The following is a 22,623-nucleotide window of genomic DNA, read 5'->3' on the forward strand; positions in this document are numbered from 1 at the left end:
GAGATCAATTAATTTGAAACATTAAAATACTAAGGGGAAGTAGAGGCAAAAAGAAAAAAAACAAATTTGTGTGTAAAGTGAGACTTGTTATAGCATGGTTTCTTAAAACAGTATTTTTATCCTTGTGAGAAGAAAGTGGTAACTGGTAACATGACCAAATTCAGTTCTTGACTGGTCTCACGTGATTAGATTGATTAGTGTTTTGTGGGGCTTTATTTAAGCCCTTGGCTTTTAATTTTCAGCCTGTTACGAGGCAGAATTTTGTCAAAAAATAGCTAGGCTTTGGGGGCCTGTATTTAGAAGCTCAGTAAGAATGTATTCTTTGCTGACAAAGCACGTGGCGTGCTACTGCTTCAGGTGATGGCTTTGCTATGCTCTGAATGACAAAGGCTGTATCCTTCCCTGGATTTTTATCACTTTCACAGTCGCCGAATGGCCCAGCTTTGTTGGTGGTTCCCAGCCCATGGCTAACCCAGTGCACATGTTGGTGTAGCTGACCAACGTGCTCACCTGCCTAAGCTTTGCTGCTGGGTGCACTGAAGTAGCCTGGTTTTCCTGACGAGCCTCTCTAAGTATCATTCCAGTCAGTGACTGGGAGAGTGCTCTGGGACCACTGAAAATTGTGTTATAATATGTTTAAAAATAGTTATCTACTTAAGAAGTAGTACTCCACTCTAGAAAACTACTTTTAGGCTTTTCCACTTACAAACTTCTTCTTTCAAAAGTGTGGTTTATACCATAGCATCCTCCCTGTTTTTTCTTGCTTACTTTGAAATTGTTTACCTGAAAAAACAACTTTGTTAAAATTGATCTTGCAGTACATGGGCAGGTGAAATTATACCAGGTGGTAGCAAGGGGCTATGGGGCTTCTGTGTGAGGCAAGGCCGGGGCTGCCCCGTGCCTCCCCACAGAAAAGTGTTGTTTTAATGTTTGTCTGTTCCTCACTACCCAGATCTATTGTAATTAGCATTAAGATGACTTATTTTTCCCAAAACCAAGTCTGTTTTGCTTGCACTGACAATTGGTAAATGGTCTTCCTGTCTTTATCTCAACCCGTAAGCTTTCTCATCTTAATTTCTCCCCCAGTCTTGGTGAGGAGGAGGAGTGAGAGAATGGCTGAGTGGGCGTTTGGCCCTTAGCCAGGCCTAACCCTTCAGGAAGTTAGGTGCTCAGTTGGATTAAATAGCCGTTCAAGTCTCTCTGCGACAGCACATGCCTTGCAGAGATCTGACAGGTATAACATGGTGGGATCTGTGGGCGACTGTGCCTTCTGGGTCAGGTCAGGAGAACCTGGAGGCCCCATGAATTGTACAAGGCACTGACCAACATGTGGGCAGCCGAATTGAGTCTTGCAAGCCTCAGGCTGAGCTCAGAACCTGATTTGTTCTGCCACAGCAAGTCAGGTTTCTGTCTGTCCGTTTCTGAAGAAATGGGCGTTGATACAAGCCTTAGCTGATGTGCTTATATGACTTTGAGCCCTTCAGTGGATCAGACTATTACAAGTCTTGTAACAGAGTTGTTTCACTGCACATCACTTTGCTTTTGTTGAGTTTCTATTCTGTGACCTTAGTTACATTAAGAGGGTGTGTTAAGTGAATTCCCAGTGTTTCACTTCTTCTGAAAAGCAGTGTCATATTTATTTCTGAACATATCGTCATTAAATATGATTCACTAAAATGCTTTAGTTACTGATGCTGTAAAATATGTAAAACTGGTAGAGATGTAATCTAAAACTTATTGTAATTTGTAAGAGTGGTATGTCCTTTAGAACTAAGTGAGTTGAATTGGAAAATATTTCATCTGACCAAAGAAAATTAAGCAATAGTTTTGATTCTGGTTCTAATATGATAAATAAATAAGGAAACTCTAAAATAAAATCAGCATTCTTAAGAAAATCTAAATCCTTTTACTGATTATTTGTTGTTAGCAGAAAGAAACTGATGTTTTCTGAATGAGTTACTTGTGACTGTACCTGTGATGTCAACAGCAAAGAGAGTATGTTGCCTGAATTATGCTTGCTTTCTAGTAAAATTTGCCTTACCACTCTTGGGAATCACTCCAAGATTTTCTGATGTTGTCAAAGAATTGGTAGGGAGTTACCTTGTGCCTGGATGAAAACAGGTAACACTGTCCATGAGATGGAAACAGACACAAATAACTGGCCATTGCAAAGCCTGCATGGAGCTTGTAGGCTTTCATTGTTTAAGAAAATATATGAAGGTACTGTTTAAACTCTTGAATCAGTATTTTCTGCTGTGTTCACCTAGAGATTATTTATTTTATTTTTTATTAATATTTTCTCATTGTTATGTAGATCTCACCCTGACAGTTTAATATTCTCTGAACTTGCTGTAGTTTGGCATTGGTAGTCATTATGTGCAGGACTAGCCTATGCCTCCTGGGAAAGGATGGGAAACCAAGTTTCTTGGTTTAAATAGAAAAATCACCAGATTGATCTTAAATCTGTTTATTGTTAAGTGTTGCATGTCTGAGAGAGGCGGGGGGGGGAACAAAATTTGAGACGTGAATTCACTGTCGTGTCTTGTCATATGCTTATGTCCAGGTATCTCAGTATCTAACTTTGGATGTGTTTGTCTGGGTGGTGCTGGAACCCTTTGTTTTTTGAAGTTATACAGAGACTCATTATAAATCCTGAAAGAGGCAAAATACCCATCAATTTTGGTTTGAGTTTTGTTTGAAGGCAGACAGCAAGATCAGTAATCTAGTATGTGATTCAAAAACCTGGCAAGGCTAGGAAAACATGGCTCAGATAGTATAAGCACTTGCATACATTACAGTGAAGACTTCTTGCTGCAATGTTTATTTTATAGTACAAGTATGTCTACAAATAACAAAAAGAGTTCCTGTAGAAATGGGAGAAATGTCTCAATGCAGTGAGCTTCAATGATATTTGGAGTTCTGAATTTAGTTTTCAATTTCTCTGCAGCACTTAAGTTTCCAATCTCATGAATTGGGCTGTATATATTGAAAATATAACAAGCCTGAAAAATATTTTTTTCTTCGTTCAGGAAAGACTCGTTTCTGACACAATGTGTCTCCTGTTCTTGGTAACTTGACTCAGGGCTCACGGAATTGGCTCCAAGGTGCTTGGGTTTACTGTTAAAGCCATGTCAGAGCTGTTGGTTTTTCCTCAAGCTGACAGTCTTCATCTGATTTTTACTTGAAATGTTTTCCTTTCTCATATTTGGCCTGGCATTGTTTTGTATGTGTGTGAATGTAGTAATTGGACAATAATAATTGGAAACTGATGCTTTTGAAGTTTTCCAAATAAGCAGGGTAAAAGTCATGATGGACCCTTCTTCTTGCAGTGATTTCAGTACAGCTGGGATGTTTTGGGGTACTGTAGGCTACTTTTAAAACTGGGGGAGTTATAGAACATTACAGGTAACTTTTTGCTTTATCTCTGTGGTCTTTGCATTTGCTTCATTTACAGAACCACTAGAAGGCCAAAAGCATTTTTTTTTCTTAAAGGGGACTCCAGGTCACTTGGAATGAAAGGAAGTTTGCATCCCCAGAGATGCACATGACCTGGTATCTGAGTTGCAAAAGATAGCTAAAATATTGCAAAGCCTAATTTTTATGAAGTTATCAGCAAAGTAGTACCATGAGAAACTTCTTCTGCAAACATGCTTTTTGGTGCTACAGCAGAATCATAGGGCAATAAAAAACTAATGGATCTATCTCACCATGTCCAACTTCAATTTTTGGTTTTACTTTTATTTAACAGGAGTGGGACTCCAACTCCAGCTTCGGATGTTGATGTTACCACACTGAGAGGTCAGTTTTCATCTAAATCATGTCAAGACTGATTACTTGAAAATGGGACAACCTGATGGCTTGTGGATTCGAGAAAGAGTTGTGAATTCTTCCATCTCCAAATAATACTGTTTGTGATCTGGTGATCAGGTTATACGTTGCTGTTATTTTGTGATGAAATGAATCGAAAAGCCTACTTGAGAAATTAATTCTGTGCAATTTTTACTGCACTTACTTCTTGTTCCCCAGAATACATCCTCTTAGAACATTAGCATTCAATTCTGACTAGCATATTTGATGCTTTTTCTGAGGCTCTTTGGGTGTTTTCTGTGGTATTTCTGTCATGATGATGGGAATAAGAATCAAGTGTTACTGTTAGTTTACACTTGCCAAGCCCGTGTGTATCTACATGTACATGAGAAAAAATAATAATACTGCTCTCTTGCAAACTCAGATGCAGCTGCCAATGTTCCTCCCCCTCATGAGGTCTCCATTGAGAGTCCTGCAGGTGGTACCATCCATGAAACTGAAGATGCAGACACAACTGTGAGTGTTTTTATTAAGATTTCATAAAAGCAGGGCATGAACCTTAGAAACTTTTAAATAATTTCCTGGGTAGGTGTTCTTTCATTTGCAGTGTCTTTGCCGTGTAGCTTCCCCCTCAGTGAGAGAGAACAAATCAGTTGAGCTATCAAGTGAAGATTTTGATTGTGACGTAGGACTAGACAGTGAATGTCTAGGGCTTTTGAAATCTCCACAAAGAATGTGAAGTGTTATTATTCCTGTGGAAACACAATGCACCTCAAATTGCTGTCCTAGTTTTTGAAGGGTCCGAGTGGTACAGTTGCCTAAGGCAGCAGAGGTAGCCTGAATAGCCTTGAAGATTCCTTCTGATTCCCTGCTTCTTTTCCCCTGCTGACATGGATGAATTTTTATTTATTGTCTTACAGTCACCCTCACCTTGATATCTAAAACAAAACTCTAACACAGGGAAGCCTAGAGCAAGTACTTGAAATGTCTCTGTAAAAGCGAGCTGGCTTTTAAAAGTGCTGACCACCAAATAGGTCCCAGGGAAGCATTTGCTTCCAGGAGACAGCTCCTCTGGATTAAAATTTAAGCCCGAACTCTAGATTCCAACTGTGGTACTTGTCAGCCTACATGCCCCCTGAAGAAACTTTTGCAAACGAGTAGTATGCATCAGCTGGCACTTGTTTTTATGTAAGTGTGAAACTCTCACTGGATTTACTGATAAGCTTACAAAATTGCACATGCTGCATATAAGTAGAAGCTGATTTATGGTACTGAGTTTAATTGTGCACTGTTCTGTAACTTAGCACGGCCATGACACGAAGCTGGGCCAAACTCTGTGCTTTTTTCTAGAGCTTTCACAGCTGACTGCTGAGATCTGATATTGTGATTCCAGGGATAAACACTGAGTATGAAATAGGCAGACAGATTCTGACTCAAGTCCAGGGTCAGATTTTATATTTATGTACCACAAACGTGTGGTTTGGTCCCATGTACACCATTATTCTTTTCTGAAACAGAACTGCTTGAGCAGAGAATAAGACCACTCAGTAAATCAGAAAGAACCCAGAATTTGATTGCTGCTGCCTACAGTGCTTTCACTCTCTACAGTTACCTCACACGTCATCATTGCTCTGAACAGCCAAAATGCACTGCAGGTTACAAGACCAAGAGTGAGCAAAGCTCATCTTCTGCATTCACGTGTTGACTGGACTTTTGTTTCTGGGGGATTGATAAATGATTCAAACTACGTGGAGTTGCAAACAATCATGTAAGAGCAGCAGATACAGGCAAGCTAATTATATATTTGCCAAATAGTAACTAGCTTTAAGCAGGGTGCTAATTATTCTGGTTCTTAACAAAGTTGTTTAGTCAAAAAAAGGTGTGGGGAAGAAGTAAAAAAAATTTGGAGGGGCCCTAAATGGTATACAAGTTGCTCACAGGTGGCAGCTAGACTTTGTGGAGCTCCATTTCGTGCTCCATACATAATACAGGCTGCAGTTTTGTTGAAAAAGTGTGTTTTGCTGGCTCATTTTTTTCCTTTTTAATAGGGAAAAAGCAACAGTTGCATGTAAATAGCCAAAGACATTCTTGTTAACTTACACCAGCCTTCCCCCTCAAATTGCAAATTCCAAATTTTTGTTCTAGAATAAAGCCATGAAACAAGATCTGTTTTTTCTTGCCTTTCAGTATACCACAAAAAAATAGTATCCTGGTTGTAAAATGCCAGGGAACTAAGCAGGAAGTGCTCTTCCTGTGTTGCTCACTGATTGAAGTTAGATGAAAATTGGACTGGAATTCACTGCTGCTCGCAGCAGCCGTGGTAGTTCCCAAAGCTGAACATCCCAGGGTGTTTGTACACCCTGGACACGTGGAATGTAGAACTTGGCAAAGGTAACTTGTCTTCCAAGTAGGATAGTAAACAGGAACCTTGTGATAAATGGGTACATTTTGGGTAAGTCAGCCCACTGCTGATTAGGCACAGGTGACCTGTTGGTGTATCCACATTTGCACTTTAAATTGCCTTATAAATGTCCGAACCAGCTGGTTTTCTGTGTGTAACTCCATTCAACTAGATAACGGTGCACTAGAGCAAAGATGTGCAAAGGGAAAACAGAACTAACAGCAATACGAGAATACTATAAAATTGTCTTGCTTACTAGATTGTCTCATTAGTTGTCATTTCTGTCCCTGAGGCTTCCTGAGAACTCCATTACAGCATAAGGCAAAAGGTGTGCTGGTGACTCAAGTAAGCATGCTGTGCTTTGGACTGCAGTTTCCACATCATTAAATAAATTCATCATGCCATCTGTTTGGCCCACCAGTCATGCCATGATGTGTTGCTGTCCTTATAGCATTTATGGAGGGAGCTCAGAGTTTTTGCCACATCATGGGCCAGAGAAACCTCCAGGTCTGCAGTGGCTGGAGAAGTTTCTGGCCCACTTAAAAGAGGATGTTTGGACCCTGGCTGAGTAATGGAGTGTGCTGACTGCTGACAGGACCATATCTACATGCAAATATATCTGGGGATGCTTTTTACTTAGAGTAAATCCAGGATAGGTAGGAATCTGGTCTGCAGTGAGTAAAATGGATTTATTTCTTCAGGAAAAAAAAAAAAACACTCAGAGGAAAAAAGTCACTAAATCACCTCTTATCTTCTCCCTTCTCTCCTTTTCTTCCAGATCAATAATGAGATAAAGAAGGAGGATGAGAATCTCATGAGACCTGTAACTGAGCAGATGATTGAGTTCAGCATTGTGATCGTTGGAGAAAAGTACAGCGAGGAGCTGAGTGACCCAGACACTGTGAAGCATCAGCTGCTCTCTGAACAATTTGTTTCTCAGGTGACTTACCTCCCCTGATGTCTCTTTCTTTTTGCTCTCTCTGCAAAGCAATAGCAGCACCCGTACCAGGACTGCTCTGCAGAACCAGCTTAGGGATTTTGTTGCCTGAGGCAGGCTGGAAAATATTCACTGTGAGAATACCCTCTTTTGTTTGACATGCTGCCTTTTTGAGATAGTGGAGCTGTGTGCAACATACCAGTTGCCAAACAATGACTCCAGTTTTCTTACTGTGTTTCCTATGAAATAGCCTGCTATCGGTTTTTGCAGAGGTAGACATATGCTTTTGGGGAGATCAGAAAATTGTGCTCAACTCCTGCATAGTTACTCCAAGAAGGGACCTTTCTGAGGCACTTTGCCTGCTCCTGCCCCTTTTTGCTCTTATTTATTTTGCCTTATGTTAGCAAAAAAACCTGAGCCAGGTGTTATTAATAAACAAAAGAAAATTGCTCTTCTTTTAGTTCTTTTAAAGTCTTGTTTTTACCAGGGCTAACTTTGGCCTTACCATCCTTTCAGAACTTTTAAGTCGCTCTACCTGTCAGTGTTATGGCATTAGAGGTTTTAAAGTCACAAAGAAGTGACAAGATTCTTGTTTGTCTTTTGGTGTGTAACTCCATCAGTTCTTAAAGTTCTGGGTCTTAAAACTCTTTAATTTTAAAGATGTATTTAACATCTCTCTAGTGACCAGTCTGCCTAGAGTTTTTTTCAGAGCTTTTTCATCTTGTTGTTTAGCTTTGAATTCTTCCATAATGTTGTTGGTTTGAAACCGGGGAGTGAAAAAGATTATTTGAAGGTCTTGGCAAACCAGGCTGCCCACACTCTCCAAAAAGGCAGGACGTGAATCAGCAGCAGTTCAGAACCATCAGTCTAAGCTGGGGCAGTGCTGGAAGGCAGCTCTGGCAGGTCAGGTACAGCACAGCATCGTGTGAAGGGCAGGCAGAAGGCATTCAGGTCTGTCAGCATCTGCTCGTGTGGGCATGGTCTGGGTTTCCTGCAGGAGCTGAGCACTTCAGAGGGATTTAGGAAATCTCAGTGGTTGCACAGCATCCAGATTTCTGGTTGTAGAAGAAACTCCAGCTTCAGGCAAGAGAATCTGTCTGTGCAGAGTAGGTGATAGGTGGGGATGTCACGAACAACAGAACTTGTCCATTTTTTCCACTCAGGAGCAACATTTCATTGAAAGAATCACTGCGTACTGCAGTGAGATACTCTTTGAAATCTAGGCTGCTAAGACCATTCTCGATCATCATTTATGTCCAGAATCAGCAGTGCATATGAGTACATTTTAAAACCCTCCAACTTCAGAAAAATTCTTAAGCATATCCTTTAATCCCGCTGGAGTCAGTGGGAATGAACTATGGTTGAGACTGTTAGGCACCAACTTCAAAGAAAAATTACATGTGTGCATATATCTATATATAAATAAGCATATCTATACATATGCATATATGCATGATTTATTAAATCTTCATTTCAAGTTACCTTAATCTGAATTAAATTGAATGTTTTAATTTCTATGCCACAAATAAAATTATTGACCCCGCCAACATACAATAAGTGCTCAAAATACAGTCATGCTGCTATCTCCTGTCTCCGTATTGTTCCCATTTATTTATTTTATTTTACTTTTCATTTATCATGGTAGTCTTATAACCATCATTTTCTTGGGGCAGAGAGTTTGTCTTTCCTTTCTCTTGGGAGAAGCATCTAGGGTGCCAAATGGTAGGGTCACCTATTTTCTAGCTTTGCTTCCTTCTTCGTCCCAATTTAGGTGGGGTTCTCTGTTGAATCCCTATAACTGGTGCTAACCCTGTGCCAGATCCTGGGCCAGCTGGGAAAGAGATGTACTCTTCACTGGAGCCAAAAAGCATCACCACAACTGTCACAAGTTGCTAGTGTAGGCTAGACATCTTAATTTTCCTAGTTGTGTGGCCAAGTAGCAATGCCATAGAGTGTGTGTGTGGAAGAAATGTCAGATGGGACCGAGTCCACCTGGCACATGGATGTTCCACTCCTTTGATCCCTCGCCTGGTTTTCTCTCTGCTTGGATAAAGAACCTCTTAAAAAAAAAAAAAAAAAAAAGAAAAGAAAAAGAAAAAAAAGTCGGCAGCACTCAGATTGTTTAAGTCTCACCAGAGACGGTTTAAAAATAGGGAGACTGGAGAGGAGAAGGGGAATTTGAGGAGTAAAAAAGAATCTTCAGCTGGCAAGGATCTTTTGGGAGGAAAAATACAAAACTGGCATGAACCTGCAGTATTCTATTTCTTGTTTTCGTCAACACAGTTGGCTGTTGAATTGGGCCTGGACATACTACCATTTTGCTGCCCCCGGTCTTCATTTTCGTGTAGCAGTGCCAGTCACTCCTGAGCCCTCCTTGTGCTTAGGGCAGCAGAGATGGGCTGTGTTTTGTACTAGGTAATGGATTAGGGCATCTTTGGAGTCTGAGGCCCCAGTTCCTGAGGTGGCTGTTGCTGCTTCACTTGTTTAGGTTGCTAAGGTCCAAAGCATTTTTCCTGAATTTGTTTTAATCCAAAGAGGTTTGGGAAGTAATGGAAACCTTTGGGACAAAAAAGGGTTTATGCTGCATAAATAAGAAAATAAGAGTCACAAATAATGTCACCTGCTCTCTGCAGATGTTGTACAGATCTCTGCAGAGTCTATTTGAATTTTCCCCCCTTTGAATATTTATATACACCTCTTGGGGAATGCTAGATGTTGTGCTTCATACTTTCTCTTTTCCTTTTGTAATAATGAAACAATGTCACCAAAACTCTTCTTCTCTAAAGACAGAATATTTAACCATGTTTTTTTCTATTAGAAATAGCAGCTCAGATGCATTTTTAGAATTTTAGAAACTGTTGAAAATACTTCTTGCTTTTTTCACTACAAGGAGGAGGGCGGAGGAAATTTGTGTTAATATTTTTTTTCCCTCAAAATAGATCCAAAAGGTATTTGAAGGACTACCTGGATACAAAAACATCCATGTCCTGGAATTCAGGTAAAAGATACTGATGCATATGTGGTGGTTGAAACTGATCATGTTGAAGGTGCAATGTGCTAGCACCACACTTGGATGAACATCAGTGCAAGGAAGTTTCCAGGATGCGTTAATCAAAGAAAAAGTGCTTTCATACTGATACCTTCATGTGTACAGACATCAACATAGAAATGTATATAAATGTAGTTGGCTCTTTTCTGCTCCTGGCAGCCATCAGAGAATCTCACATGATATGCTTGCCTTCAGTTTAAGATTCTGACCTAAAATTAAAAGAGGCATTTTCTAATTGAAAATCAGTATCTGATACTTCCTCAATACTGTTGACATGTCCTACTATTAAACAAGGAAGAACATGGGAATCTTTTTGGAAAAATGTGATATATTTTCATCTCTTTTCATCTTCTTAATGGGATGACAATTTGGTTGTTAATTTGGTTGGCATTTGAGGTATGTAAAGGTTTTTCTCCTTTTGATCAAAGCAAAGGTGGGTGAATAAATGTTTGATAAATGATTTTAAAACCTTTAACTCTCTGCAGTCTCATAAATATTGCTTAAAGGACTAGTTCCCTCAAATCATTTTGTGCTTCAAAATAACATTTTAAGTTAATTTGGGGGGGGAGAGGGTGGGCGGGAAGAGGGGGATCCTGCATATTATGTATGAAACATCTGATCAGAGTTTTGGTATACATGGATCACGAATTATGATTGGACATGAATGGACTGGATATGACTTTCAGAATCCAGTCAGGATTTTCATGGGTCAGTCTAAATAATGCTTTCTGTTGGGACTTTGTAAGCTGTATTTCTTAAAATTTTCCAGCCAATAAATTTGAGCCAGGATACTTCCGGATAACAAAGCAGTTATAGTGAGGAAGGTTTTATGGTTGGAACCATATGGTTGGACACTGTTCCAACAATGTTGTCAGAAGTACCAAAAAAGGATGGTACAGAAATCAAATTATGAAATGCTTGAAACAACGAGGCGGGAATGTTCCCCGTGCTAATTGCCCAAATGGATTGATAAACTCCACTTTGTTGTGGCCCGCTGTAGGAGAATAATTACCTGACCTGATAAGACTGATTGATAGATACATAAGTTATCCCTGTGTCAGCAAGGAAAACAGAATGACACTGTCTTCAGCCCTCACAGGAGCCCGGAGGCAGGTTTGGCTTTTCAGTTCCTACTTTCACTTCTGGCTAGAACCACAGCAAACTGGGGAAATGACGTGGGGAAACCCTGCTGAAGGTCTGCCTGGGAGGTAGCAAAACTTTCCTTCTCAGTATTTGCAGTCTAATACATTTGCAAGCCCTCCGTTCATTTCAGAAGTGAAATAAAATGTTGGTATTCCTGGCAAAATACCAGATTCTTTCTGTGCTCTGCTGCGCATGAGAAAAAATGTGTTTGTAAACTGACCTTCAGGTAGAATTAGTGAGCCTTGTTTCTCTTGGTACTAATGGCAATTTAACTGCCTTACTTGCAATACAGTGCAGTGGCTCTGCTCTGCTGATTCCTTGTGATCAATAGGAAGTATGTCAGTTCAGTAAAAGCTGAACAGTTGGTTATGCAGCAGATCAACTTTGCAACTTATAAACATTTTGCTGTATGGATTTTGAAATTTGTGTGCCCTGTAGAATACAAAAGCAAACTTGGTAAAGCTGGACTTTAAGGAAATGGTGATGTTGATTTAACAGGTTTTGCTGTTGTGTTTTGTTTCTGTATTCAGCTCTCCTCAGGAGGACAGGTAAAGACATTTTTATACACATTGTCATAATACAGATGGAAAAGCACCTTAGCTGGATGACACTGACTGTCTTGGGGATTTGTGGTTTTGGCTCCACAGCGAGATAGTTATCCAGCATAAATACTATGTGAGGGGGTTCTACCAGCAACTGCAAGTAACTCATCTGTTCTGATTATGAATAAACCTAATTTGCTTATTTAAATGCTGCTTATAAAAAACTGCTTGAGGAAAACCATCCTAAACACAAGTCAGCTACTGGGCTAGCTTGTGTATAGGAGTCTCTTCTGTGAAGAAAACAAAGTTGTTTAATGATGACTCAAGGTCTTTTTAATTAGCAGCAAAATCTTGGATAGATATGATTGTTATTAGATAAATTAAAATAAGTAAGAAAACCATAGTTATCCAGCAAAGGCAATTGGCTTAAGCTCCTTCAAGGCTGGATTTGCTGTGCATCTTAGCAGTAATTTTACAAACATTTCTTAGCAGAAGAAGACATCAGTCTTGACTTGGTAGAAACACATGTTTTTTGGTAGATATATGCAGGTTAAGCATCCTAAATTTTCCTCTTTCAATACTATTTGAAGAATTTCACAAACAAAAAAGAACTGCGGCCTTTAAATTACTAGAAGTATTATTTTATTTTGTATATTTCTCAGTAAAGCCCTAGCAGTGTCCACAAAAAGTTCTACAGAGAATGAGCATTTTAATTTTAGAAGGTTACTGAACAAAGAAAGGTATTGAGCAAATCTGTTCACAAGCAACAGTGACTGAATGTGATCCTCTATTACTCTGCACTTCTGCAAACTAAGATGCATGCAGCAATTCAAAGAGGTTATGTTCCAAATACCAGATGTTATAGCCCTTTCCAGACAGATGATGGTGTCATTGTTATTACTTAGCAATTATTAACTACAACTGACAGCACAGTTGTGTTAAATGTAAATGTTACTTTTTGACTAGCATGCTGTATGGCATCTTTGCCGTGCCTTTTCGCTACTGCTGTCCTTTTTCATTTCCTGTACTGACACTCAGTGCCCATGATGAGCCTACGGTGGGCTCATTTCAATAATAGGGCCAGCAGCAAAACTCCGGCAGGCTCCTGCTTTCAGTTCATGTGTCTGCTGATTATGTCTTCGTTGTACCTGGCACTGGGGCGTTAGAGCCTTCTCTGAACTGAGCCATTACTTTGGCAATTTTACTTTTAGTCCAGCTCTGTGGAATGAAGGAAACCTGTCTTTGGAGCACATTTTCCTAGCACTTCATAGATTACTTCATTTCTTGCTGTGCCCTGTGTACAGCCAAGGTATGCTCTATTTTCTAAGACTCCCTTGTGCTTATGCCCAGTATACGGTAAATCTGGTTGCTACCAACTCTGTCACGTGGAAGAGGACATCCAGACATTAGGAGAAGAACATGGAGAAAATGAAGGAGAGTTAATATGAAAAAGCTAAGCCGTACATAGACACAAAACTTTGTTAGAGAATAAATGATCAAATGAGTCTAGAAAAATGCTTCTAATTATAAGGCGTATTAAATACTATTTGAGTGCTGCTAAAGGCACTATTTCAAGCAGATGGACACTGCACAGTGACAGTGATCAGGGCTCCCACTTGCTACTGTATATTGCTACTATATACACAGCCTGTTTTCCCAGGCTCCTTTCTTACCTCAGATCTTACACTGCATGTTGGCGGGTCTACGGATAATGGAGACAGAAAGCCATCAGTTTGGTCTCCAGGCAGTCCTTCTACCCTTCAGAAGTAGAAATACAGTGCTGTGACCAGGCCAGATGTTGTGTTCTGGTAATCTTTTCCTTGAGAAAACACAGGCAGGCAGACACAAGTGTGAAAAGTAATACAATTAATTATTTTTACCTAGAATCCTTAAAAGCAATGTATTTGTATATTTAAAAAAGGGTAGTGACACAGGTTCTTGGAAAAAAATCACAGCATTTGCCATGGAAAGCCTTGCATCTCTCATGTGTGTTCCCTCTCTCTTTGTGAAACCAAAGTGGGGTGGAAGTGCACTATGCTGTTACTTTTGATGGAGAAGCCATCAGCAATGCCACCTGGGACCTGATTAACCTTCATTCCAACAAGGTGGAGGACAACTCCTTTATGGACATAGAGGATAATCCAACAGTTGTTTACACCATCAGCGATTTCCAAGATTATATTGCTGAAATTCTCCAGAAAAATGCCTTGCTTGAAAACACTTCCTTGATTTTAGACCCAAGCTCTCTCCAACTTACTAATGGTGAGTATTACTTATGATTCATCTGCCCTCTGAATAATTAAAAAGAAATCACAAACACAATGGTGTTGCAGTTGATTTTGCTCTAATTTTAACCAGGTCAAGTCAACAGCAGTAGCATCCCATTCTCAATCCTTTAGATTTGTCTCTTTTTTTTGTTTGACACCAAGGTTTGTGGAGTGCGCTACTATTTCAGCAGTTAACAGGAAGAGAAGGGAAAATGTGTTTCACGTGATGCATGTTGCTTTCAGCACTTCAGCTTAGTAGCTCTGCCTTGGCCTTGAGCAGCACAAAGGAAATACCTGGCTTATTGTTGAATATTCAAAGGTCCTGCCATAGTTGGTGGAGTGGTGCTGTCCCTCTCCCCATCTTTTCTCTTCTATTCCTGTGTGTGATCTGGGGATATTTCCAGAGACAAAATCTTTCTGGCAAACTTGCTGAAAAGGTCTCACAGATCTGAGATGAAGAAGGGTTTTTCAGCCTAAACAAATTGTTCTAAAACAATTTCTTTGCACTGCTACTGCAGCCTTTAGAACCTATGTACTTATATTTTCCCAGTGAAAGAAATACTACACCCTACCCAAGAAGACCCATCCTGGATTACTGAGCACCCAGTTGTGTTGGAGCGTGTGGAGTTTGATGTGAGTATGATTCTGACCTTTTAATTTGAGATATGTCCTTTGTGTGCATTTGAACAGCTTAATTCAGCAAGATGGAATTAAAGCCAGCACCCAGAGCTTTTCTATCATATTGATTTTGCAGAATACATAGTCAGGAAAGGCACACAATGCAGTGGAAAAAAAAACAAACTCTTGTGAAATCTCTCACCTGATAATTTGTTACCTGTGCACAACACTTTTCTGTGATCATCTTATATTACATGGCATATTGTTGTGTTCCTGGCTGTCCAGCCGTGTCTTGTTCTTTAGGCTTCCTTTGTCTGTTTTTTTTTTTTTTTTGAATGCTTATTTAGATTGTAAATTGCTCTAAAGATATGATTTGTCCCACAATACTGCCTTTCTTTGGAAAGCAATAAATAAATGTAAGCAGTAAAGCTGCCTGCGAGAAGAGATAAAAGGGTAAGTTTCACATGCTCCTTTTGTTATTGTTTCATTTTCCCTTAGTTCTTAGTTTAGGTTTTAGAAGTCCATCCCCTTGATGCTAGCAAAGGAAAAACAGAAAAAAATAATAGCCACTGGTTTATTGTATTCTATTTTTAAAAATATATAATTATCTCATCTGATTAGCTCTGGAACAATCCAGGACATAGAATCAAGCTCTTGATTGGACAGGAGAGTTAGTATCCCTGCACATCTCTGTATCATGTAATGGGGCTTCAAGCAGAGATACCAGGTTAGGTGCCAGTGATGCTGAGATCGAGTGAGTTCTATTATTTTTGAATGAGCTATTATTTTTGAATGGTGGAGCATTGTCTGGGCTTAAGGATTTATCCAGTAGGTTTCTGTTCTGTTGAGTAACACAGATGTGCCTTCCAAAAAGAAACGAGCTCAGTTCATGCCGCAAAACCCAGATCCTACTAAGTTTGATGGTAGGTTTTCATGAAGCTCCTGATGAGATACTGTTGTGAATAAAAACATGCTTTATTTCAGGCCAACCTCTAAAACCTTTATAGAAGCAAAATTCTCAGTGACTTCACAGAAGCCAAAGATTCCTGTTCTAATGGTCATAGGTATAATATCCTTAACTTCATGCCAGTTTTCCCAGAGTTTTTAAAACTAACCATTAGTATCTAAAATGCAAATTCATATAGATTTGCCATAAATGGTTTAATCGTGATGTGGATAAATAGGAATTTAATTTGACTTTCAGGAAGGGGCTTTCTATTTACTAGAACTATCTAACTGGATTAAAATGTCACATGTTTATTTTAGTAAGATAATTCTGCCGTTTTCACATTCTTTCTGTGGATACTTGGACATATACAGGCAAGAAGATTTTAGAGTAGGGAGAGCTTTGCAATGTTATTCCATTTTAAATCAATTTTAGGGAATAGCATGTACAGGAAAAAAATAGTGGATGTTACATTTTTCTAATCATGGCCTATGAATAATAATGTCACCTCTGTCTTCAGTCAAGAAGTGTGGTTATATACAAAGTACTGAGTATATCCAAAAAACAGCTGCGTACAATCTGCAATACACAGATAATTTGGGAAGTAATTTCAGATAAATTTAAGAAAATCATAAGCTGCTAAAACAGTAAAGAAAGCCAAAATGATTAGTCAGTTATTTGCAGAGATATCAAACCTTTATGGTTCAAGTAGATACTGTTAAGTAGAACCATTACCTGTGAGAAAGAGTTTTGCTATTATTTTTTGCAGTTGATTTGGGAATGAGTTGGATTTGTATTATCGTACAGGGTCATGACATAATGTGGAACTATCATTACTTCACCATCTTATTGCTAGCAGATGTACCGACTAATCATTAATTCCTTTCTTTGAGTTTTACAGATCTCTTAAAAATGAAGAAAAATTGAAGTGTAGCTTTTGAAATCTGTATTTTCTTGTTATTTCTGTTGAGCTCTAACAGGTAGAATGCCTTAGCTTATTGAGCACAATGTATTTCTGGCAGCAGAAAATGGAAAATCAGGGAGGGTGTTCTGTGTTTGCAGTCATCTGTCATATTTGTAAGCCTTTCAAGGCATTAGCAAAAAACCAGCACTTGCCAATATGATATTAAACTTGTTAATATAATATATAGCACTGTAACAAGAATCTTTGAATAACGTTAGTTGTCATAGGAACATCTATCCACATTAAAATAAATGATGAGGTGCAATTCCTGGCAACTAAATGCTCACATAAAAAATGTATTGAGAAGCTATTGCTGGTAGTCCTTTTTCATTCTTTATGGAATTTATATGTGTAATTTGTTTCTAATCTTGCACAGTAACTTTTTTCACAGGTTTATTTATAATAGCCAACTTTGCCAAAAAAGATAATTGCTGGAGCACATGTCTATATGGTATATATACTTCTCAACTGATTGTTACCATATATATTCAAAAATATGAGAAGACTGTGGTGACATAACAACTGGCCGTAAAAACCATGGTCAATTCAGGTAGACAAATAATTAGATGAAAATAACTTAATTGTTTCTAAAATGTTCAAATACAGTTTGAATGAAGTTGAAAATTTAATTCACCCGCGTTTCTACCAGGAGTAAAATTTCAAATTGGAATGTATTTGGAGTTTTCCTACTATTCATGCTAAAGTAAAAGAGAGGGATTCGAAAGGAATAGTGAGCTACAGAATGATTAAATCAATAGGTTTTTTGAACTGTAATACGTACTACTGAAACCTTTGTCTGGTGTCCACTTTAGTAGCCACCATCAGCAATTAGTTAGTTCTTAGTAAATTAATCCTTTTTTCTTCATTTGGCAGTTTTTCATACCTCAAGGCTTTTTTCCCCCATTTCTGACTGTTGCACAACATTGATAGCTGGACAGGTAGCTGTGCAAGTCTTGATCAAATAATCTCTTTGCTGATTTTTTGCAATATAATTACCTTATGAGACACTGTGGGAGTACATTAATATTCAAAGATAAAATGTGTTCGGTATTCTAACTGTAAACCAAATAGTGACTGGATCGTGGTACATAAGTACACAGCGTGCAGATTGGAGGCTTAAAAAGACATTCTTTTTTCACAGTTCATAAAATTTGCAAATTTAATTCTGTATACTCTTTGTTCATCATTACTGCTGAACAAAAACTTTTATTTCCACACAAGCATTTCAGCTTTGAGACTGAAGTTGTTCTAAGTTCTAAACATTCCTGTTTACATTATGGTTATTGTCTCCCTCCCAGGTTCACATACCAAAACATAAATGACCGCCAACCATATATACATCTGTGCATTCAAGTTGTTTCTAAACTGTTTTTATATATGATAGTAACCATAACAATTACTGTATTGATTATGTAGCTGATTAATAATAGCTGCTACGACCTCTTCATGCCTTAGGAAGGAAGGCAGTATTGTGTGTGTTTATCTTCCATTAATTAGATATAGTTCAGTTTTTCAGTAAGGAAAAGGAAAAGAAGTGGTGTGGGTACTGATAGTAAGTCTCTTAATACCGTAACTAACTGAAGCCGCACTCCAAAGAACTGGAACGGCTGCTTTTGTTTTGTAGTCGCCATGACTGGAGACAAAGTGTATGTCACAAGGACGTGCATTTTACATGTACGTTGAACGTTATTAACAAAGGGTACATTTGCCAATCCTTCCAGCTGGGCCCCTTCTGTTGCTATTGTTACTTCCTCACAGAGGCAATAATACTGGATTTTGCTGCTGGTTAACACCTTTGATATGTTTAGCCCAACGTGGACAGACCGTACTGCCCCTGTAATAGTGGTTATGGTTTTGTTTCAGGATAACACCTTTTTAGCTGAACGGCCTTCAGCAGATGAATCAACTGTCAGCAATACCTTGCCCTTAGATTCCACCAAACCAGATTCCACTTCAGATAGTGAAGAGTCCAATGACAATGAAATCCACCGAAGACCAGAAAATCAGGACTCTGAGGTCAGTTGGACACCTGAAGCTCCACTTTCCTCAGAAGTTGATGTCACTTCTTCACCTGATGAGCTGAATTTAGAAGATGGGAATCAGACTCCTCCTTTGGTCACCGCACCAGTGTTAGAGCGTGATTCTGTGGACTCCCTGGAATGGCTGTCAGCCCCTGATTCTTCAGATGGTAAGTTCATGCCATTGACTGAAGTTTAAATTTGGACACAAGTGTCCTGTGGCACTCATCAAAGGGGTAGTTTACTAAAATGACTTTTCAGAAAGGTCTGCAAATTGGATATATTTCTCTGATTGTTTTTACCTTCTCACTTTGATAAAACACTGGTAACAGGTGATAATGCCTGTTTGCCTCTCCAGGAAATTACGTGTACGATGCTTCTTTAATTGCACAGAAATATTTTCATATAGGGCATGATACCATGCAGAGGTAACTGATCTCTGCAGCAGACTAATTAGTCTAAGGACATACTACACAGTAATTGCTTTATTGCATACTCTGCAGTCTTGATTTGGCTCATTGAATATCTTTTTTTGGTATAAACAAAACCCGAATGGAAACTCATTTCTATTTTTAGGGTTTGAAGATACTGGACTATCTGAAGACTTTATTCTGCCTTCGAGTCCCCCTTCTCACCTCGTGCCTGAAGAACCTCCATATACAGACGATTACATAGTTCCCCTGTTTTCTGCATCAACAGTGGCCTCCTCGTCAGTCATAGAGACTGATACTAAAGAAACAGCCTCTGCTGAGATGGAAGAAGTAACTCAGGGTAGTCCTGCAGACAGTAGCAATGCAGGCTCTGTGTTGCATGAGTCTGTGGAAGGAAGTCCTTTTCCCTTAGAATTACACCCTGTGGAAGCTGAAACTGATATTTATCTCAGAGACAGAATTACATATGATGATGGGTCTGGTTCAGCTTTTGATGGTTCGGGAAAAGAAATGGAATCAAGTATTTGGCCTTGGGAAGAAGCAACGCTGGAACCTGTTTTCTACCCTGGTCCTGATAGCTGGCTTGATGATGACAATGAATCTTTGTTAATCAGAACTGAGGATATTCCTGAAGGCCTGATCTTAGATTATATTCTTAACTCTAGGAATAAACTAGATGATGATCCTTCCAAAGATGAAAATGAAGGTATGGCCGATATAGAAGAAAATTTTCTCGACGAGTCTGAAATATTTGTCTTTCCAGAGACTACAACTCAGCAGGTATCTCTGCTACAGACAGAGGAGCCATTGCCTGTGGAGCCATCTGCACAGACAGAAGCATCGAGCACGTATGATTCTTCTTTTGTTAAACCACCCTTCGTTTTGGAGCCGTCAGAGGACTATTACTCTGTAGACTTGTCAACTGGAGAAGCCCCTGTCTCAACACACAATACAGATCTGTCTGTTGAAGATAATAGTCTCCTTACATCTACAGTAACCCTCGCTATGGACAGTAGCCTGACATCGACAGTAATCCTCAGTACAGACAATAGTCTTACGTCTACCATAACCCTCAGTATGGACAATAGTCTTACATCTACCATAACCCTCAGTGTAGAGCAACCTGAAGAGTCCAGTGCAGGTCAAGAGATCGTTTCTGAAGCAGTTGAACACCAGATTGAAGACAGGCCACTAGCAGAAGAAGTGTTCACAGCAGGACAGTCAGATGTGGCTGAAGCTGCTACGATAGGCTACTTGGACACAAGCAGTTCAGAAACTATTCTGACTGCAGATCCTTTCGTGGTAAACACTGATATTTCCACAGAAGAGCAGCAAGCCCTGGATACATCTTTGGCAGGCCAAAACACTGGCTCGGCAATAAAGAAACCAGCTGATGTCTGGCCTACTGACAGAGTGCTAGAAAATATATTAGATCAGACAGTAGAATCAGCAACAGCAACTGCAGCTGAAGCTGCAACTACGGTTCCTTCTGTAATAGAACAGGCCACTGTTCTAGAGGGCGTTGCTGGACAGGGTGGTACAGACCACAGCACGCTTGTTTCCACAAGCATCAGCACTGTTAAGAACTCTTACGTAACTGTGAGTGTAACAGCAAACGTCGCCGAGCTTCCATCCCATCTCCCTCCGATGGGATCCACAGTGTCACCATCGGTGGTTACCTCTGCAAAGGTGGGAGATGAAACAGCTAGGGTCCTGGATGTGTCAGTGGGACTGGATCACGTGAGCGTTGTCAGCTTTTCTCCTGTGCCGAGTGAGGAGGGAAGAAGCCTGACCAACAGTCACGTGGAGCTGACCACCCATGCCCAATCCACAGAGATGGCCAGCGTGGCGTGGGCCACGCGTGAGAACCACAACAGCACTCCTGTCCCATCACGAGCTCTGGTCGTGTTTTTCAGTCTTCGGGTTACCAACATGATGTTTTCAGAGGACCTGTTCAACAAAAATTCCCCTGAATATAAAGCATTAGAGCAACGATTCTTAGAACTGGTAAGAAGCACTTCTCTGCTAAGTATTTATTGCCAGGTAGAAATTGTTGGTAAATAATAGTTGGTATGCTCTCTTTTGCAGACACAAACTCAAGACAGGTGTATCCAGATATTATGTGTGTCCTTCTATGGGAAAATGCTGTCTGGGAACATGGTGGAGAGGGGAGCTTCTTCAGTCAGAATTCTGTTTCTCAAAAGCTCGTTATCTTAACTGTGATACATTCCAGATGCTCTGCTGGTGTCAGTAGATACAGCAGTGTAGCTGAAGTCAGTACAACATTCCCTTCAGTTGCCTCTGGAGTGCTCTGGATTTAGTCTATGGGGAAAGAGAAGTAAATAAATTGGGACTGTCAGGAGATAACCTTTCTGCAACATGTTCAACCCACCCTAAGAGGCAGTTTGACTGATCTCTTAAAAAGCCAATAGCTAGCTAAGCTTCAAAGGAGTAATACAGCAACAATTACCAAATTTTAACCTGTCAGTTCCCATCTCCTGACTGAAATTAATATTTTGCTATGGGAGATGGAGGGAGCAAAGAAGAGAGACAGAAGGGGAAGGGGCTTGACAGAAATACACTTTGAAATGACAAGTATGCCTGGTGCTTAGAGCAAGGAGAGTACCGTATGTGTCCCAAGAACTGTGAATATAAATTGTAGACTAAGAAACCATCTGCAAATTGGTATTTGGGAAAAGTTTTAATACCCTTACTGTGGGATTTGGATAAACCAATTCAGATCCCTGCTGCCTGATGCAATACCAGTGCAACTGGCTTGAGCAGAGATTTGAAGTTTCAGCTTTTCTGTCCTTGTCCCTGTGCCACAGCTGGTTCCGTACCTTCAGTCAAACCTAACGGGCTTCCAGAATCTGGAAATCCTGAACTTCAGAAATGGCAGCATTGTGGTGAACAGTCGAATGAAATTTGCCAAACCCGTGCCTCGGAATGTCACCAATGCTGTGTACATGATCCTGGAAGACTTCTGCAACACTGCGTATCACACCATGAACCTGGCCATTGATAAATATTCCCTGGATGTGGAATCAGGTAAGGATGGCAGAAAAATGCAGTTTTGGGGCAAGGGATTTAGAGCAACTTCTGCTTTAAGAACTTACTCAGGATCCCGGCAGCTCAGAGATCACCCACTGGAATTTAGGACAGACTTTCACAGAGTTAAAGTACACAAACAAAAGCCTGTTAAGGGACTGAAGATACGAAAAGCAAAATGGGACATGGACTGAGCAAACTGTAGGGGGGCCTGTATAGAAATATGGGAACAAAACTTGTTTATGTAATTGTCACTGTGCTTTCACTGAGGAGTTGGAGGAAGATTGGTCAGCAAGAGCAGTGGTGCCCTTCTCTCTTGAGTTTATCTTCATGTATGGTTTGGAGTTGCTCCATGGGACTATTCCCACAGGTGGCAGCCCGTTTAGCTGTGAGGAGTCTGCACTGATACTTTATGCTGCCTTATTCTTGTGGTCAGGGCTTGATTGCAGTAA

At 39.9% G+C, this 22,623-nt stretch overlaps 2 protein-coding genes across 4 annotated transcripts in view; one reads left to right on the plus strand and one right to left on the minus strand.

Annotated features, from left to right (window-relative positions):
• Window positions 1-22,623, plus strand: part of IMPG2 (interphotoreceptor matrix proteoglycan 2) — a gene marked incomplete at its 3' end in the record, with an annotated part of 56,688 nt that overhangs the window by 26,835 nt on the left and 7,230 nt on the right. For 2 of the 3 annotated variants that reach the window (XM_083819420.1, XM_083819422.1), the window contains exons 5-13: window positions 3,749-3,798; window positions 4,232-4,323; window positions 6,987-7,148; window positions 10,085-10,143; window positions 13,897-14,141; window positions 14,697-14,779; window positions 18,538-18,862; window positions 19,269-21,130; window positions 21,952-22,171. In XM_083819420.1, coding sequence (XP_083675546.1) covers window positions 3,749-3,798; window positions 4,232-4,323; window positions 6,987-7,148; window positions 10,085-10,143; window positions 13,897-14,141; window positions 14,697-14,779; window positions 18,538-18,862; window positions 19,269-21,130; window positions 21,952-22,171 — 3,098 coding nt within the window. Of the gene's footprint in view, window positions 1-3,748; window positions 3,799-4,231; window positions 4,324-6,986; window positions 7,149-10,084; window positions 10,144-11,867; window positions 11,886-13,896; window positions 14,142-14,696; window positions 14,780-18,537; window positions 18,863-19,268; window positions 21,131-21,951; window positions 22,172-22,623 lie in introns of all 3 variants that reach the window. The other variant, XM_083819421.1, reaches the window with a different exon arrangement.
• Window positions 21,146-22,623, minus strand: part of LOC310891583 (uncharacterized protein) — a 53,816-nt gene continuing 52,338 nt past the window's right edge. Inside the window, exon 10 of the transcript XR_014577638.1 lies at window positions 21,146-21,445. The gene's annotated coding sequence lies outside the window, so the exon portion shown is untranslated. The remainder of the gene's footprint in view (window positions 21,446-22,623) is intronic.

Source organism: Anser anser, assembly GCF_964211835.1.
Source record: "Anser anser genome assembly, chromosome: 1".
NCBI lineage: Eukaryota > Metazoa > Chordata > Aves > Anseriformes > Anatidae > Anser > Anser anser.